At 40.3% G+C, this 18,675-nt stretch overlaps 1 protein-coding gene across 5 annotated transcripts in view; it reads left to right on the forward strand.

Moving 5' to 3' along the window:
• Positions 1-18,675, forward strand: part of kat7b (K(lysine) acetyltransferase 7b) — an 87,851-nt gene that overhangs the window by 42,626 nt on the left and 26,550 nt on the right. For all 5 annotated transcript variants that reach the window (XM_072249575.1, XM_072249572.1, XM_072249576.1 and 2 more), the window contains 4 exons: positions 5,540-5,779; positions 10,249-10,331; positions 12,000-12,089; positions 13,383-13,481. In XM_072249575.1, the coding sequence (XP_072105676.1) occupies positions 5,540-5,779; positions 10,249-10,331; positions 12,000-12,089; positions 13,383-13,481 (512 nt within the window). The remainder of the gene's footprint in view (positions 1-5,539; positions 5,780-10,248; positions 10,332-11,999; positions 12,090-13,382; positions 13,482-18,675) is intronic.

Below are 18,675 nucleotides of genomic sequence, written 5' to 3' on the forward strand. Positions count from 1 at the left end.
GGAGGGTGTAAGGGGGTTTCGACTTTTATGTTACTGCGGAGGCTAATTAAAATAGCGTTTTTGTTATGTTAATCTGGGGAATGCGGCTTTGTTGTGCTTTAACGCTGAGAAAGTTTGCGCTAGCAGCTTATTGTGGTTTAGAGGGTGATAAGAAGGTGCTATTAACCAATTGGGATAGTTGTTATGGTTTTGGTGTATTTGAAGATACTGTTTGCGAGGGGGTTTGGGGGCAGAAGGCGGGAGAGCGAGACAGAGGATGGACCAGGTGCTGTGAGTCCGCTAATGGGGTCGGACCCCGAGCGGGACGTTCGGCGAGGAGACGGACTCGTGTGGAGCGTCTGGTCGACCACAGTTGTTGGTCCCAGGCGGCCGGTCGAGGTGGTCCGAGGGGGTCGCAGGGTGAAGAAGAAGGTCCTTGAGCTCCAACGGTTTTTGTGCACGAAGAGATTGAACTTTGATAAGTGTTGGCGCCTTTTTTTTTCCCATTACTTTCCTCTCTGTATGAAATGCATATTAATGTCATAGAATTAGTAATATCTATAAACTGTAAATCATTTAATTGCATGTGGTGTATTGTCTGTTATTTGGGCGGGGTGGGGTACCTCACACAGCATCCACACAAACGAATTACCCAGTTTGGCGGGGCCGAGGCTGTTTCCCTAGACGACAGCGAGCCGAGCGACCCTGAGAGTGGCCGGGGGGCTACATTTAAAAATGCTATATTTGTGCTGTACTTTCCCCACATTGGCGTGTATTGATTAAGCCACTCGTCCAAATAGATTTTTTGAAACTTGTCTACTGCATTAATTTACTTTACTAATATCTCTGGAAGAAGTAAAAAAAAAAAGGCTATTCCGTCTTTTTGTAATTTTCGTCAGCTACGTGATCCTGTCAGCAGTCACATCTTTCCCCTCACAACCCTTTCCTACTTTCTGTAAGGAACACTGTGACTCTGGCGTGCTCATATTTGGCATGAACAGCCCTCTGCAGGTCATGCCACGGCATCTCAATTGATTAAAGTCTGGACGCTGACTTAGCCAGTCCAAGACACCAATTTTCTTCTTTTTAAACCATTCTGTTGTTGATTTACTCTTGTGTTTCGGATCATTGTCTTGTTGCATTATCTGACTTCTATTAAGCTTCTGGTGACAGACCGTGACCCTGACATTCTCCTATAAAATATCTTGATACAATTTTGAATTCATTGTTCTTCAATGCTTGCAAGCTGTCCAGACTCTGAGGCAGCAAAGCAGCCCCAAGCAATGATGCTCCTTCCACCATGCTTCACAGTTGGGATCAGGTGTTGCTGTGCAATGCCCTTTTCCTTCCAAACGTCGTGGTATGCACTTCTGCCAAAAAGTTCAACTTTTGTCTCATCTGTTCACAGGGCATTGTCCCAGAAGCATTGTGCAACATCCAGGTGCTCTTTTTGTAAACTTGACATGTACAGCAATTGTTTTTCTTTTTTCGGAGAGTAGTGACGTCCTTCCATGAACACCATTCTTGTTCAGTGTTTTCCTTGTGGATACGTAAACAGCAACTTTAGCAAGTTCTAGAGATTTCTGCAGGTCTTTTGCTGTTACTCTTGGGTTCTTTTTCACCTCCTTCAGCATTGCATATTGTGCTCTTGGTGTGATCTTTGCAGGACGCCCACTCATAGGGAGAGTAGCAATGGTTCTGAATTTCCTCCGTAGACAATTTCTCTTACTGTGGACTGATGAATGCTCAGGTCTTTAGAAATGCTTTTGTAGCCTTTTCCAGCTTCATGCATCTCTACAGTTCTTCTAAGGTCCTTTGAAAGTTGTTTTGACCGAGGCATGGTGTACCTAAACAGATCTTTCTTGAGAAGTGCAAGCTTGGTCAGTAACCCGACTTCGTCTGTCTTTATAGGGCAGGGCACCTCTACCACCCACACCTCCAATCTCATCTTATTGAGAGGAACACCTGAATCCAGTATCTTTTGTAGAAGGCATCTCCCCAGAGGTTCACGTACTTTTTTGAACCTAGACTGTGATTGTTTAAATGGTGTACTAAAGTATTGATGAGAAGACTCACTCAATACCTCAAAATTCCTTGGGCCTCTTAACCTAAACCCAGCCTGGTCACTCATTTGTACATGACTACTATTTGGAATGGCAGAAGGAAATGCCTTCATGGCAGATATTTTCTCATCTTCCCGTAATTCTGGTCCATTGTGTTTAGTGCTTTGGTTGTTGTACACAATTTAATTTTACTGAAAGGGAATCTTGCACCAAACTAGTGTAGGTTCCATGTGCAGAACCTTTTAAAGTTCTTTTAAAATTTCAGTCCATTGGTGTCTTAAATTTAGCCAGCACATGCCAAGAGCAGCACATACTTCTCTTTCCAAATACTTCCTTGTTTTCAGTTCCTGCTTTTACATAGAACAGTACAGTACAGGCACTCTTGCCCATGATTTAGTGCCAAACTTTTAACCTACTCCAAGGTCAATTTTGCCCTTCACTTCTGCATAGTCCTCCATTTTATATTTCATCTATGTGCCCAAGGGTCTCTTAAATGAACCTAATATATTTGTCTTTACAACCACCCACCACCCCTGACAGCTCCATGCACCCACCACTTTTTTGTTTAAACCTCACCGGTGACATCCCCCTTTCTTTCCTTCAATCACATTAAAATTATGTCCCTTCATTAGCCACTTCCACCCTGAGGAAAAATGTCTCTGGTCGTCCAGTGCATCTTTGTCGCTTATCATCTTGTACACCTCTATCAAGTCATCTCTCATCATCCTTTGCTCCAAAGAAACAACACTAGATCACTCAACCTATCCTAATAGAACGTGCTCTCTAATCCAGGCAGCATCTTGGTTAATCTCTGCACACTCTCTAAAGCTTCTATATCCTTCCTTTAATGAGTGGACTAGATTTGAATGCAGTATTCCCAAGCGTGATCCAACCAGAGTTTTATAGAGCTGCACCATTTACCTCATGGTTCTTGAACTCGATGCCCTGACTATTGAAGGCCAACACACCATTTGCCTTCTTAACTACCCTGTCAACCTGTGAGGCAACTTTTGAGAAATTTAAAGACGTGAACCCAAGAGCCCTTGGTTTCCATCACACTGCTAACAGTCCTGCCATTAACTGTATTCTGTATTCTCCCTTCAAGTTTGACTTTCCAAAGTGTATCACTTCATACTTTTTTCTAGATTGATCTCCTGTCACCCGATCAGGTTCATTGCCTCGTACCATGTCCAGTATGGCCTCTCCTCTGGTCAGCCTGCCTACACGTTGTGTCAGGAATCCTTCCTGGACACACCCAGCAACTTCTATTCCATCTATACTTTTTTTTAATAAGGAGGTGCCAATCAATATTGAGGAATTTGAAGTTGCTTACGGCAACAACCCTGTTATCTTTCACCTTTCCAGAATATGCCTCCTGATTTGCTCCTCGGTGTCTCTGTGTTGGAATATCTATAGTATACTCTTAATAAAGTGATTGCTCCCTTACTGTTTCTGATGTCTATCCGCACTAACTCAGTGGACAGTCCTCAATGGCATTTTCTCTTTCTGTCCTTGATTAGCAATGTAATTTTCCTACTACTTTTACCTCTCTCCCTGTCCCCTTTGAAATATCTAAGCTCTATAAAATCCAGCAGCCATTCCTGCTGTTGTGATAGCAAAGTGTCTCTAATGGTCATGGTGTCGAGGTTCCAAATACTGATCCATGTTCAACACCCTAGTTCCTGATACTTCTGACATTCAAATTGATACATTTTAACCCTTCTAACTTGACTGCAATTTCTTTGCTATTCTCCGTCTATCTTTTTCCACAGTCTCTTTATACACTATGTCTACCTTTACACCAGCTACTCCATCCTCTAAACCTATCACTCTAGTTCCAATTCCCCTGCCAAACTAGTTTAAACTCTCCCCAACAGCTCGAACAAACCTGCCTCCAAGGATATTAGTTCCCCTCAAGTTTGGTTGTAACCTAACTCTTTTTAACAGGTCATGCCTTCATCAGAGATCCCAGTGTCCACAAATCTGATCTGCCCCCTTGCACCAGTTTTTCAAATGCCAGGACATCTGATTCTTGCCCTCAAACACATGGCTCAGGCAGCAAACCAAGCAATCCAGAAGTTACTACCCTACTTTTCAAGTTCACGTTTATAGTCATTGAACCCATACACATATACACAGCTAAATGAAACATGGTTCCTCTGGGGGCCAAGGTGCAAAAGACAGTACTGTGTGAAGTCCTTACAGCTCACATGCATTGTGGTCACTTTGTGGTACACGTGCACCTCGTTAATGCAAATATCTAATCAGCTAATATTATGGCATCAACTCAATACATAAAAGCATGTAGACATGGTAAGTGGGTTCTGTTGTTTTTCAGACCAAGCATCAGAATGGGGAAGGAATGTGATCTTAGTAACTTTAACTGGAATGATTGATGTCGGGCGGTGTGATTTGAGTATCTCAGATTGCTGATCTCCTTGGATTTTCACACACAAGTCTCTAGAGTTTACAGAGAATGGTATAAAAAAAAAACAAACATCCGGTGGGTGAAAAATGCCTCATTAATGAGAGAGATCAGTGGAGAATCATCACAGACTGGTTCAAGCTGACAGGGACGCGTCAGCAACTAAACTAACCATGTTTTACGACGGTGCTGTGCAGGAGAGCATCTCTGAATGCAGAACGTGTTGAACCTCGAAGTGGATGAACTCCAGCAGGGTTCCACTCCTGTACCTAATAACGTGGCCACTGAGTGTAGTTATGATACAGCACATATAGTTACACAAAGCACAATACCTTCACAAAATAATTTCAGCTTCCTACATGGCTTCCTGTATTCTCTCTAAGATTTTTTTCCCTTTTCCTATCTATGTTGTTGATACCAATGTGTACCACAACTTCTAGCTGCTCACCCTCCCGCTTAAGAATGTACTGTACTGAACTGAACTTGCTGGTCTAATATCTTCCCGAAAACTTGAATGAAATTCCCTGAGGTAGGAATGTTGTGTTCCAGGAATATTCATAGAAGTTACACAGCTTGAAACAAAAACGGTGAAGTGATGAACACAAGCTAGAAAGTATCTAAACTCTCATTGAAACTTTACTACCTTTCTCATTCTTTTAATGTTATAGTTAGTGTTCCTTTAATTGTTCATCTTGTTGCTTCCAAATTGTGTAACTTCTGTTCTAATCTTTTTAAAAGTTTTATCTTGCTGTCGCAGCTCTTAAAAATATTCTGTATATTTTTCTCTGCCCTGGGTTTTTTCTGAAGATGTCAAATTGTGGAACTGCTTTTCCCTTCTTAGTATATCCTTTAGAATAGCTTTTAGATGGCAAGCAGGATATTACCTCCATATTACATTTTCTTTCCTCTTTTATACTTAGTTGTCTCGGTAATGTCTTAATACCCTGATGTTATTTTTCTAAAATAATTTTAAGGATTTATGTTGATTATTAGCCCAGTGCTTTTCAAAATTGGATGCATAAAATATTAGAGACTTCTTATTAATTTGTGTTTTTTAAAACTGCTACTTTAGATACCAAAACTGCAGTTGACCACGATGAATCTCCCCCACGTACACCTACAGGAAATGCTCCATCATCTGAGTCCGATATTGATATTTCAAGTCCAAATGCATCGCATGATGAAAGCATAGCAAAAGATGCTTCTATGAAAGACTCTGGAAGTGACCTTTCACATAGGCCGAAGCGCCGGCGTTTTCATGAGAGTTATAATTTCAATATGAAGTGTCCTACTCCAGGTTGTAATTCATTGGGTAAGAAATCTTTCATTGTATATTGAGTGTTTAAACAATATTCTCAATGCATTGATTGAAAACTCCATGAATGGAATAACTGGGTTACAAATAGTCAGTGGATAACATCTTCTGTTGTGTAACTGTGAAATGTTTATCTGCTCCCATTTTAAATTTCATTCGCAACAGGCTTATTCATAAATGTTTTTTCACTTTAGATGGATAACTAATTCAAATGATATTTTCCTTACTCTTGGAAGGATGATTGTGAAATTTTAATATCCACTCTGTGATCTGTTTCTTACCCACTTTTGGAATCATGCAACACAATTTGGGCATCTCGTTCTCCTCCAGTTGTTGTGCTTGATATTTATAAGGTCTGTGAGCTTATGTCAAATGGTTGGAACATCACTGCTTAATGCAAATAAAGCTACTGCTATTTGTAAACTCCAGCCTCAGAAGTGAATATTGGTTAGATATAATGAGATAGAATTGGTTAGATATAAATGTTTTATATTCCAAATATATTTCATTTGATCTGTCATCTGTTTTCTATTTGCTTCAAGTAAAGGATATTGGGTTGCCATTGTGAGGATACATTCTTGATATTAATGTATCTTTTTATACAGGGCCATATAACATATATCGATTATAAAATCTTTCATAGGTTATTTTTTAACTTGGGAAGAATAAAAATGGGCTTAGTGTAAGTGGGTGCTGGAATGCTGTCTCAGATTTGGTGGGCCAAAAGGTCTGTTTCTGTACTGTATAACTGATTTCCAGTTGTGCTTCCCTGTCCAATATCTGTTACTTATGGTGTCAATTATTGGTAGGTGTGGTTCGCTGATACTTTGGAAATGCACCTTTTAAGTATAGTGGTTTAATTGGACTATCAGTTAATCAGGACAGCTGCTATTTGGGACAGGTCTCCCAATTAACTGAATCCACAGTATGTTTATTTGATTTTGTATTATCTGATATTCCTATTTGAATACTTCCAGTGTTGATAACCAGATACTGGGTGGAAGTCAAACCCCGTACTTATTCCTTAATTTTATTGTCTATGGGCCTCGTTGTTAATTGTTTCATCTTAGCTATAGTTATAACTGGACCTTTCTAGATTGTTAATGTCAATCATTCAATTCATGAAGTAAGATCACTGTTGGAATATTAACAAGGAAATTTCATTCAGTCAATTTAAGTGCTTGAGCACTTGCATTCACATTGCATGTTAAGGCCCCCTCTGTCATTGTAGAGTCCTTTCTCTTGCCACCACCAGCCAGGCCAGGCCAGGAATTAAAATCTTTGTTTAATTAAAAAGTTTTGTTGTTTCTGTTTTAACTAGCCAACTTTAAATTGGTCTATCAAATATAGCGCACCTCGGATCTCCTCAGATTTCTGGCAGCAGCAATGAGTGGATGTGATTAAACTGTCTTTCAGCTTATTTCTCCACATTGTCCCATGATAAGAAAGATATGCAAGTTGTTTTATGCAGTAAAAATATTAGACTATAAGACCATAAGATATAGGAGCAGAACCAGGCTATTCAGCCCGTCATCTGCTATGCCATTTCATCACAGCTGATACATTTTCCTCTCAGCCCTCTCCCTGCCTTCCCCCTGTAGCTCTTCATGCCCTGCCTAATCAAGAATCTATCAACCTCTGCCTTACATATACCCAATGACTTGGCCTCCACAGCCGCCTGTGGCAATGAATTGCACAGATTCACCACTCTGGCTAAAGAAATTCCTCCTCATCTCCATTCTAAATGGACGTTCCTCTGTTCTGAGTCTGTGCTCTCTGGTCCTAGACTCGCCTACCATAGGAAACATCCTCTCCACGTCCACTCTATCGAGGCCTGTTGGCATTCAATTGGTTTCAATGAGATTCCCCCCTCATTCTTCTCAATTCCAGTGAGGAATGGGTATAGGGCCATCAAACGCTTCTCGTATGATAAACCTTTCAATCCTGGAATCACTTTCATGAACCTCCTTTGAACCCTCCCCAATGTCCAGCACATCCTTTCTTAGATAAGTGACCTAAAACTAAAGCCTCAACATTATATCCTTGCTTTTATATTCTAGTCCTCTTGAAATGAATGCTAACATTGCATTTGTCTTCCTCACCACTGACTCAACCTGCAAATTAACCTTTAGGGAATCCTGTGCAAGGACCCCTAAATTCCTTTGTATCTCAGATTTTTGAATTTCTCCATTTTGAAAATAGTCTCTGCTTTAACTTCTACCAAAGAGCATGACTTTACACTCCCCGACACTGTGTTCCATCTGCCGCTTCTTTGCTCGTTCTTCTAATCTAAAGTCCTTCTGCAGCCTCTCTGCTTCCTCAACACTACCTGCCCCTCCAGGAATCTTCATATTGTCCATAAATGTGGCCACAAAGTCATAGATGCTGTCATCCAAATCATTGACATATAATGTAAAAAGAAACGTTCCCAACATAGACCCCTGTGGAACACCACTAGTCACTGGAAGCCAACCAGAAAAGGCTCCCTTTTTTCCCACTGTTTGCCTCCTGCCAGTCAGTCACTGCTTTATCTATGCTAGTATCTTTCCTGTAATACCATGGACTCTTAACTTGTCAAGCAGCTTCATATGGTACCTTGTCAAAGGTCTTCTGAAAATGCTTGTCATTTCTTCAAAGAATTCCAACAGATTTTTCAGGCAAGATTTTCCCTTAAGGAAGCCATGCTGACTATGGCCTATTTTCTCATGTGCCCCTAAGTATCCAAAACCACATCCTTAACAATTGACTCCCAACATCTTCCCAACCACTGAGGTCAGACCAACTGGTCCATAATTTTAGCCTCTTTCCCTTCTTGAAAATTGCAAATGTCACTAGACTCTTCAAGTCCTCCAGAATCCAGTGATTCTTGAAAGATCATTACTAATGAAAGATCATTACTAATGCCTCCACAATCTCTTAAGCCACTTCTTTCGGAACCCTGGGGTATAAACCATCTGGACCAGGTGACTTAACTACCTTCAGACCTTTCAGCTTCCCAAGCACTTTCTCCCTAGTGCAACTGCACACATTTCTGTCCCCCGACACACTCAAAATTCTGATATACCGCTAGTGTCTTCTATAGGGAAGACTGGTGCAAAATACTTAGTCAGTTTGTACACTATTTCTTTGTTCCCTGTTTCTACCTCCCACATTTTCAGCAGTCTGATAACTACTCTCTCCTCTCTTTTGCACTTTATATACCTGAAGAAACTTTTGGTATCCTCTTTAATACTATTGGCTCGTGTACCTTCGTATTCAATCTTTTCCCTTTTATGACTTTTTTTTAGTTGCCTTCTATTGGTTTTTAAAAGTTTCCCAATCCTCTAACTTCCCAGTAATTTTTCTCTATTATATGGCTTTTATGTTGACTTTGACTTCTCTTGTCGGTCACGGTTGTATAATCCTGCCTTTAGAATACTAATTTAGGGGGTATCTATTCTGTGCCTTCTGAATTGCTCCCAGATATTTGGACTTACTTATGTTTGAAAGCAGGGAACTAAGTCTGGCGATGTCTTTAGTGTGGCTAATGGCAATGATGATGTGTTTGAAATGAATGCAAGTAATTAATGAAAATTTCCTTTCCAGTTGAGTTTTGTAGCATGCAATCTGTATTAATGTCTATACTGACACCTGGTGGAGCCTCAGCTATGTTTTCATTTTGTTGTTAGATGTCAGTTTCTGTACAGTTGATTATATTTGTAAAGTTATGTAACTTTGGAACAAGCCCACTCAGGAAGTTTTCCAATGGATGATCTGGGAGAATTGAATATAGTAATTGAATTTTCCTGAACATTACATTCTGGATTAGGAACAGTTCTATTTTTGAATATTAAAATAATATTCTCCAATCTTTGAGGTATCTCAAACTATTTTGTAAAGAATAATTACTTTTGCAGTATAATTACTGGTGTAGTCAAATTACTTGTGACATTTGACAATGTGCCATAAACGGGGGGGGAGAAAACAATATCTGATCAAGTAATTTATTCTGTTGAAGTTGAGAGAGGATAAAATGAGAACTCCTTTGCATTTCAAATATAATCATAAGGCCTCTTGCAGTTATTCCAAGAGGCAGCTGTTGGATATTGCTTCCAGAATATCTCATCTTCAACTCTGCATGACATGAAAGTGTTAGTCTAGATTATGTGCTCAAATATTGTAATAACTTAATGTTTGATTTGGATACGAGTGTAATTCAAAAATAAAATGAAGTTGGCAAACAATAAGTTGGGGAGGGGATGGGACTCATTCTCTTTACTGTTTTGGAAAGGAATTCTGCACAGGTTTTAATCTGAAACTGAGAATATTCCTGATTATATAGATATCTGCTGTTCATTGTATTTTAATAGGAAGGCAAATGCTTTTTAATTTGTAGTTGATTTTAAGATCTGAATATAGGGATTAAAATGTAGTTTGAAGTATATTTTTGTATATGATTATCATTTTGCTCATCTGGTTAAATGTAGGCCATTTGACTGGAAAACATGAAAGACACTTCTCCATATCTGGCTGTCCATTGTACCATAATCTATCTGCAGATGAATGTAAGGTAATATAGATTCTACATTATACTGTGAAACATTCAGATAATTCCGCTTAAAGAAAATACTACTTTTTGATTGGTGACAAGGGAGTGTTGAGACAATTCACTGCAGTAACTTTGAAGTTTTTCTAATTCCTTTGCTCTTGGTTTGTATTATAAGCACACTTCATCTGACATACTGGCTGACAGTTTTTTAAAATATCTGGACTTTAAGCAGTCTAGTGAAGTTTAATGTCAAAACTAATGTTCTTGTGAGTTCTGTGTTGCGCAATGAAAATTTTGAACAGGTTTTTGTCTTTTAGGAAATGGCTTCATTTTTAAAATTTGTGTGTAATATTTAAAGTTCTATGGAGTATATAGTGGCTAGTTTTGCAAATGCTAAAGAATGATTTGGGCTCCTTTAGTTCTGCAAGTGGTATGTTACAATATTTTTTAACGAAACTATATTTGTTGGGATATCTGCAGTTAATAAATTATGTATATGTAATTGAGTATCAGGTTGACTTCAAGAATATGAACAGTTCAGCCAATCCAAAATGTTTGTTTGAGTCAGTGGTAGAAATGATGCTGGCATTGTTTGGATTCCTTTTTCTCAGAACTCGGAAACTACTGCCAAGACAAACTCAGGATTCTTATGTTGGAGGGCTAAAACTTTGCTGCCTGTCCATTTGTAGAAACAAAGCAGGAGTTTGTTGGTTCCACTTAACTGTGGTATGGTTTACAACAGTTGCAGTCTGCATTAGTGATTAGAAACATTGTGGCATATCCAGAGTGCTCTTTTGCAAACTTGACATGTGTAGCAATTGTTTTTTTTTATTTTGGAGAGCAGTGATTAGTTCCTTTATGACCTTGCATGAACACCATTCCTGTTCAGTGTTTTTCTTATAGTGGATACATAAACAGCAACTTTAGCAAGTTCTAGAGATTTCTGCAGGTCTTTTGCTGTTACTCTTGGGTTCTTTTTCACCTCCTTCAGCATTGCATATTGTGCTCTTGGTGTGATCTTTGCAGGACGCCCACTCATAGGGAGAGTAGCAATGGTTCTGAATTTCATCCGTAGACAATTTCTCTTACTGTGGATTGATGAACACTCAGGTCTTTAGAAATGCTTTTGTAGCCTTTTCCAGCTCCATACATCTCTACAGTTCTGCTAAGGTCCTCTGAAAGTTGTTTTGATCAAGGAATGGTGCACATAAACAGATCTTTCTTGAGAGAAGCAGGCTCTGTCGGTAACCTGACTTTGTGCATCTTTTTTATAGGGCAGGGCACCTCTACAACCCACACCTCCAATCTCATCTCATTGATTGGAACACCTGACTCCAGTAGCTTTTGTAGAAGGCATAACCCAAACGTTCACATACATTTTTGAACCTGAACTGTGATTGTTTAAATGGTGTACTCAGTGTTGACGAGAAGTACAATTGTTTGTGTGTTACTAGTTTAGCCAGATTGTGTTTGTCTATTATTGAGACTTCGATGAAGATCAGACCCCATTTTGAGTAAATAATGTAGAAAACCAGGTAATTACAAAGGGCTCACAAACTTTTTTTGCTTGCAACTGTAGATAGTGGAATAGACTGTGCCTATTAAGTTTGAATCAAGCTGTTTTAGCCCATTCAATAAATTCAATGTTAATCTAATTGTTTACATTCTAGTGTTAATTCTCCTTTCTAGGTTAGAGCTCAGCAGCGTGAAAGGCAGATTGATGACAGAGCATTATCACAAAGACAAGATGAAAATAACAGACATGCAACCAGACATCAGGCAAGTTTTCATTGTGATCACTACATTTAGACATGTATGGAAAATATGGCACCAAATTTACAAATCTGGATATTTGTAATCAGGAAGTTACAAGTAAGAACTCCTCTTCTTAGTTGGTGATTTTTGTAAAAGGAGGAAAGAGTGGGAAGAGAAGGAGAGGAAATATTTGTAAGCAATTTGAGTTAAAGGTGAATGAGATCAGAGATCGAGGAGGAAAAATAAAGCTTGGATATAAGGAGGAACAGCTAGGGGGTTCAAGTTTTGGGAAACACGTAGGTGGGAGGAACAAATGGTTAAAAAAACACAAATAGAGCAGTAATAGAGTGAAATGGCAAAAGTTAAATAAATAATTATTGAAGTCCAGGCAAATAGATGTAATTAATGGAAAATCCATATGCTGTGATGAAGAATGGAAGGATGACCTAGCTGGGTGTTGGGAAGTACTGCTAATATTGGGATTGGTGTTGTCAGGATATTTATGTAGGGGTTTTGCTGAGATGACGTGCATCTGATGAGTTCGGGGTATTTCCAGTTCACGATTTGTAAATTTCAGACTGTGGGATTGAAAGTAGGAAAACAATGTCATGATTGAAAATTGGGTTTAGTTGAGACTGAACTAGAAAGTGAAACAAATGCAAATAAAATGGTTGGAGAGAAAGAGAGTATACCTGTGGGGGAATTTGCAGAGGGAACATAGACAGTAAAGGATGGATGGTGTGTGTTTGATCTTGTTTTGAAAGAAAAGTGTGTCAAGGGGACAGGATTAGAAGTTGGAATAAAAATATTATCTCTGCTGACTGGGAGAGAATGAAGGTAGATTTGATAGAGGTATACAAAATTATGAAGGGTATATATAGGGTAGCTGCAAGCAGGCTTTCTCCCCCGAGGTTGAGAGAGACCAGCACTAGAGTTCATAGGTTAAGGTTGAAAGATGAAATATTTAAGGGGAACCTGAAGAGTAACTTCACTCAGAGGATGCTGTGAGTGTAGAACAAGCTTCCAGTGAAAGTGGTGGGTGCAGGTTAAATTACAACAATGAACAGAAGTTTGGATAAGTATGTAGATGGGAGGGGAGGACTATTGTCCAAGCATGGGTCAATGGGACTAGTAGCTTAAAAGTTTAGCATAGACTAATGGGCCAAAGGGACTGTTTCTGTACTGTAGTGCTTTATGACTCTTCTACATCCATGTATACATGGTGTCTAGAAATTGAATTTCACCTTGTGTTGATGCACTAAATATTGAAGGTAGGCTTAGATAAATATTATTCTCAATTTTGCTTCTTGTTTACAGGCTCCGACAGAAAAGCAATTGAGATACAAAGAAAAGGTGGCAGAACTTAGGAAGAAACGAAATTCAGGATTAACCAAAGAACAAAAAGAAAAATATATGGTAAAATTATTGTTCTAAACTTCTACAGCGAAAAAGGCAAGCTACTGAAAGGTGTAAGAGGGCTAGGCAGCATACTGAAGCAAAATGAAACTATCCATCAGGACTGATGCAAGGTCATATTTGTTTCTATATGAGAGACCTGGGCATGTTCCTGGTGTGGTTGAGATCATTATATGCAAAAGTTAAGTACTATATAACATTAACCATACTCAGAATGAACTGGACTAATTTAATTTGTTTATGTATGGCTTTGATGTTTTTTCCTTTTTATTGTTTAGCTTTACCCTGTTTTTTTTTAACCTCAACCAGTAAATTATTAAAAAATTGATATTCTACATATATTGTGCAGCCACTCCTGAATTGCATACTTAGCCCAAGCGAATGAGGATACATTTTGTTCCTCCTGATTTCTGACCTACCCAGGACCTAGGCAGTTCTCTTTTGGAGATTTGCAGTCAATTACACAAGCTGACAGAAGCTAGCCTGGACTTGGGCACCAGAGAATAGTCTGGGCTTCAGCACTGAAAAAAAGCCTATGCTAGGACATATCTGCTTTCTGAAATCACAGTGAGAAGAGGTTTTAGTGGCATCCTTTGTGAATTGCCCTTTTATCTTTGATGTTCATCCCAAGTTTCACTCTTGTTGGACAAGCACATGTACATTAACTTGAAAGATTTTATATGTTTGCAGAATTCCTCGGTCTTGTTTTATACTTCATTACCTCAAAATGGTGCTAGAGAGGGACAACTTTTTGTGTACAGCTCCCAAAGAAATAATCAAAGATTCCAATTTGGAACAGTTTTCAACCACAGAGACTGCAGTACGTAACTTTGTTTCAGGCTATTTAAAATAACTGTTCAGACCTGACAGACTTGGGAATCCCGACAACCCAGGCAGCAAGTGCAGCAGCTGGAAGCTCAGTGGAGCTTCCCATTGTCTCAGGAAATGTGGCTGTTATGGAGGTTTCTAGGTAAAACTGAAATGCAGGGCCCTAAAGCACTCCATCTCTCCTTTCCTGCCATCTTCCTGGCTAATATACTGTCTTTGGAACATGAAATTGAAGACCACAGAAAGACTTCAGTAGTACAGGGATATTAGGGACTGTTATGTCTCTACTTCACAGAGACATTGCTCGCCCCCAAAACTCCAGACACGGCACCCTAGCCCGAGGACTTCACTGTCCACCGCATGGGTCAGATGACGGCATCGGGTAAAGGCAGAGGCAGTGGCGTTTGCTTCATGATTAACTCATCAGGGTGCATAGATGTGGCAGTTATGTCCCAGGTCTGAAGAACGCGATGGAGACATCTGACAATCAAGTATCATCTATTCTATCAATTAAGGGAGCTCTCTTTTGTCATTCTGGTAGTGATCTACATTTCATACTGATCAAGCTTCAAGCTGGTACTAGAGGAGCTGCACACAATGATCAACAGTCATGAGACAGTGCATCTTGCACTTTCCCAATCATTACAGGGGATTTTCAAGCAGACCAGCTTGAAGAAGTCTGACACATTACCACAAATGAATTAAAAACCATTTCAGGATGTATATTGTATACATTTCTCTGACATTAAATGTACCTTTGAAACCAACATGTCACCTATGGAATTAGAGGAGCCAACACATTTGATCACTGTACACCGCCATCAAGAATGCATATTGTGCCATCCTGTGCCTGTACTGTAATTAGTCTAATCGTCTGGCTGTACTCCCAGCATATAGGCAGAGACTGAAGACCATAGCACCAGTGGTGATCACCCCAAAGGTATGATCAAGGGAAGTGACAGAGTGTTTATGGAACTGTTTTGAATCGGTGGCAAGGCTAATTGGACCTGAATGGATATGCCATGGCCGTCATTGACTTCATAAAGACCTGCGTGGATGAGTGTGTGCCTTCCCCAAAGCAGAAATCCTGGATGAACCAGGAGATTTGCAGTCTGTTGAGGGCTGGATCCATGATATTCAAGGTTTCTGATCCAGAATCCTACAAGAAGTCCAGGGACAACCTACAGAAGGACATTGTAATAGCAAAAAGGCAATTCCCTGTGAAATTAGACATTCAGATGCATGACAGCTGTGGCAGGGTTTGCATGCCATTACTTCCCATAAGGTCAAACCTTTCAGCATAAGTGGCAACAAAGCTTCACTCCCCGATGAGCTCAAAGCCTTATGTGTGCTTTGAAAGAGAATAACACCATGCCCTTGTGAATCCCCGCAGCATCCAGTGACCCTTTGGTCTCTGTCTTGGAGGGCAGTGTGAGAATCTTCTTCAAGAGGGTGGGTGCTTACCCGCATCAGGCGTGATGGTGTACCTTTCTTTCCAGGTAATGAAGATCTGTGCAGAATGACTAACTGGAGTGTTCAAGGATGGTTTTAACCTCTTGTAGTTCAGTGTAAGGTTCCCACCTGCTTCAAAAGCCCAGCAGTCATTCTGGTGCCTAAGAGCAGGGTGAGCTGCCTCAATGACCATCTGCCACTTGCACTCGCATCTACCGCAAATGAAGTGTTTCAAGAGGTTGGTAATGGCTAGAATCATCTTCTGCCTGAGCAAGGACTTGGACCTTCTGCAATTTGCCTACTGCTGCAGCAGATCCGCAGCAGACACAATCTTACTGGCTATCCACGCTGTTTTGGGGTAACTAGACAACAGCAAAATGTATGCCAGACTGCTATTTATCAATTACTGCTTGACATTCAATACCATCATCCCCTCAGTATTAATCACCAAGCTTCTAAACCTGGATTCCCATACCTCCCTCTACAACTGAATCTTCAACTTCCTCATCAGGAGACTACTATCAGTACAGATCAAAAGATATGGGAAGAGAGTATGATTACAATATTGGACTAAATTATCAACTATGATATTGAATGGTAGGACAGACTCTAAAGCAGGGGTTCCCAACCTTTTTTATGCCATGGACCCCATTAAGCAAGGGGTCCAAGGATTCCAGGTTGGACACCCCTGCTCTAAAGGCTGAATTGCCAAGCTCCCAACTTTTAATGCTTCTGTGTTTTCCCTAGTGTCCTGTGCTATGTTCTTGAACGCTTTTAGAAACATAGAAACATAGAAAATAGGTGCAGGAGTAGGCCATTCGGCCCTTTGAGCCTGCACCGCCATTTATTATGATCATGGCTGATCATCCAACTCAGAACCCCGCCCCAGCCTTCCCCCCACACCCCCTGACCCCCGTAGCCACAAGGGCCATATCTAACTCCCTCTTAAATATAGCCAATGAACTGGCCTCAACTGTTTCCTGTGGCAGAGAATTCCACAGATTCACCACTCTCTGTGTGAAGAAGTTTTTCCTAATCTCGGTCCTAAAAGGCTTCCCCTCTATCCTCAAACTGTGGCCCCTCGTTCTGGACTTCCCCAACATCGGGAACAATCTTCCTGCATCTAGCCTGTCCAATCCCTTTAGGATCTTATACGTTTCAATCAGATCCCCCCTCAATCCTCTAAATTCCAACGAGTACAAGCCCAGTTCATCCAGTCTTTCTTCATATGAAAGTCCTGCCATCCCAGGAATCAATCTGGTGATTTGAATTAACTTAATAAATCATCTTGCAATTTTTAAGATGTATAACTTTATAAGCTATCCATTGCAAAATACCCAGTCTTTACACTACTTATACAATCACAGTATTGAGATTGGGAATAGAGTTTACCTTTTGGTCCACAGTGATCATCAATGCAGACTTGGCAATTGTGATGCTATTTGAAGTTGGAGAGTGGATGAACACCTATTGTTAGAAATGGTTCTTGGCTGTCACTGTTAACTTTGAAAATATTTTATTTTGTCCTTGATCAAGGGGTTTAAAAAAAATCATCAATTAATTTTCAGATGTACACTAGAGCTCTCTGTAATCGGTTTTTGTTTTACTACTTAGCATTGTCTTCTGCAGTTTGAAAAATCTGAAGATGTGAATCACAATTTCCCTTGATTTGGGAAGGGTGATTGTGTTAAAGTTGATGCATAATTCGGCAGACAAAATAGCGATGCAGGCTCCTTAATGTTGCTGAAGCCCCTAGGTGACTTGTTTTGTTTGTCATGTTGACAGCATTCTATTTGCAGGTAGTTGAGCTTTGGAAAATTGAAACATAGAAACATAGAAAATAGGTGCAGGAGTAGGCCATTCGGCCTTTCGAGCCTGCACCACCATTCAGTACGATCATGGCTGATCATCCAACTTGGAACCCTGTACCTGCCTTCTCTCCATACCCCCTGATCCCTTTAGCCACAAGGGCCACATCTAACTGCCTCTTAAATATAGCCAATGAACTGGCCTCAACTGTTTCCTGTGGCAGAGAATTCCACAGATTCACCACTCTCTGTGTGAAGTGGTTTTTCCTTATCTTGGTCCTAAAAGGCTTCCCCTTTATCCTCAAACTGTGACCCCTCATTCTGGACTTCCCCAACATCGGGAACAATCTTCCTGCATCTAGTATGTCCAATCCCTTTAGGATTTTATACGTTTCAATAAGATCCCCCCTCAATCTTCTAAATTCCAACGAGTATAAGCCTAGTCGATCCAGTCTTTCCTCATATGAAAGTCCTGCCATCCCAGGAATCAATCTGGTGAACCTTCTTTGTACTCCCTGTATGGCAAGGATGTCTTTCTTCAGATTAGGGGACCAAAACTGCACACAATACTCCAGGTGTGGTCTCACTAAGGCCTTGTACAACTGCAGCAATACCTCCCTGCTCTTGTACTCGAATCCTCTTGCTATAAGTGCCAGCATACCATTCGCCTTTTTCACTGCCTGCTGTACCTGCATGCCCACTTTCAATGACTGGTGTATAATGACACCCAGGTCTTGTTGCACCTCCCCTTTTCCTAATCGGCCAGCATTCAGATAATATTCTGTCTTCCTGTTTTTGCCACCAAAGTGGATAACCTCACATTTATCCACATTAAATTGCATCTGTCATGAATTTGCCCACTCACCTAACCTATCCAAATCACCCTGCATCCTCTTAGCATCCTCCTCACAGCTAACACTGCCACCCAGCTTCGTGTCATTGCAAAATTGGAGATGCTGCATTTAATTCCTTTATCTAAGTCATTAATATATATTGATAACAACTGGGGTCCCAGCACTGAGCCTTGCGGTACCCCATTAGTCACTGCCTGCCATTCTGAAAAGGTTCCGTTTATTCCCATTCTTTGCTTCCTATCTGCCAACCAA

The sequence above is a fragment of the Mobula birostris genome, chromosome X, assembly GCF_030028105.1.
Source record: "Mobula birostris isolate sMobBir1 chromosome X, sMobBir1.hap1, whole genome shotgun sequence".
NCBI classification, from domain to species: Eukaryota; Metazoa; Chordata; class Chondrichthyes; order Myliobatiformes; family Myliobatidae; genus Mobula; species Mobula birostris.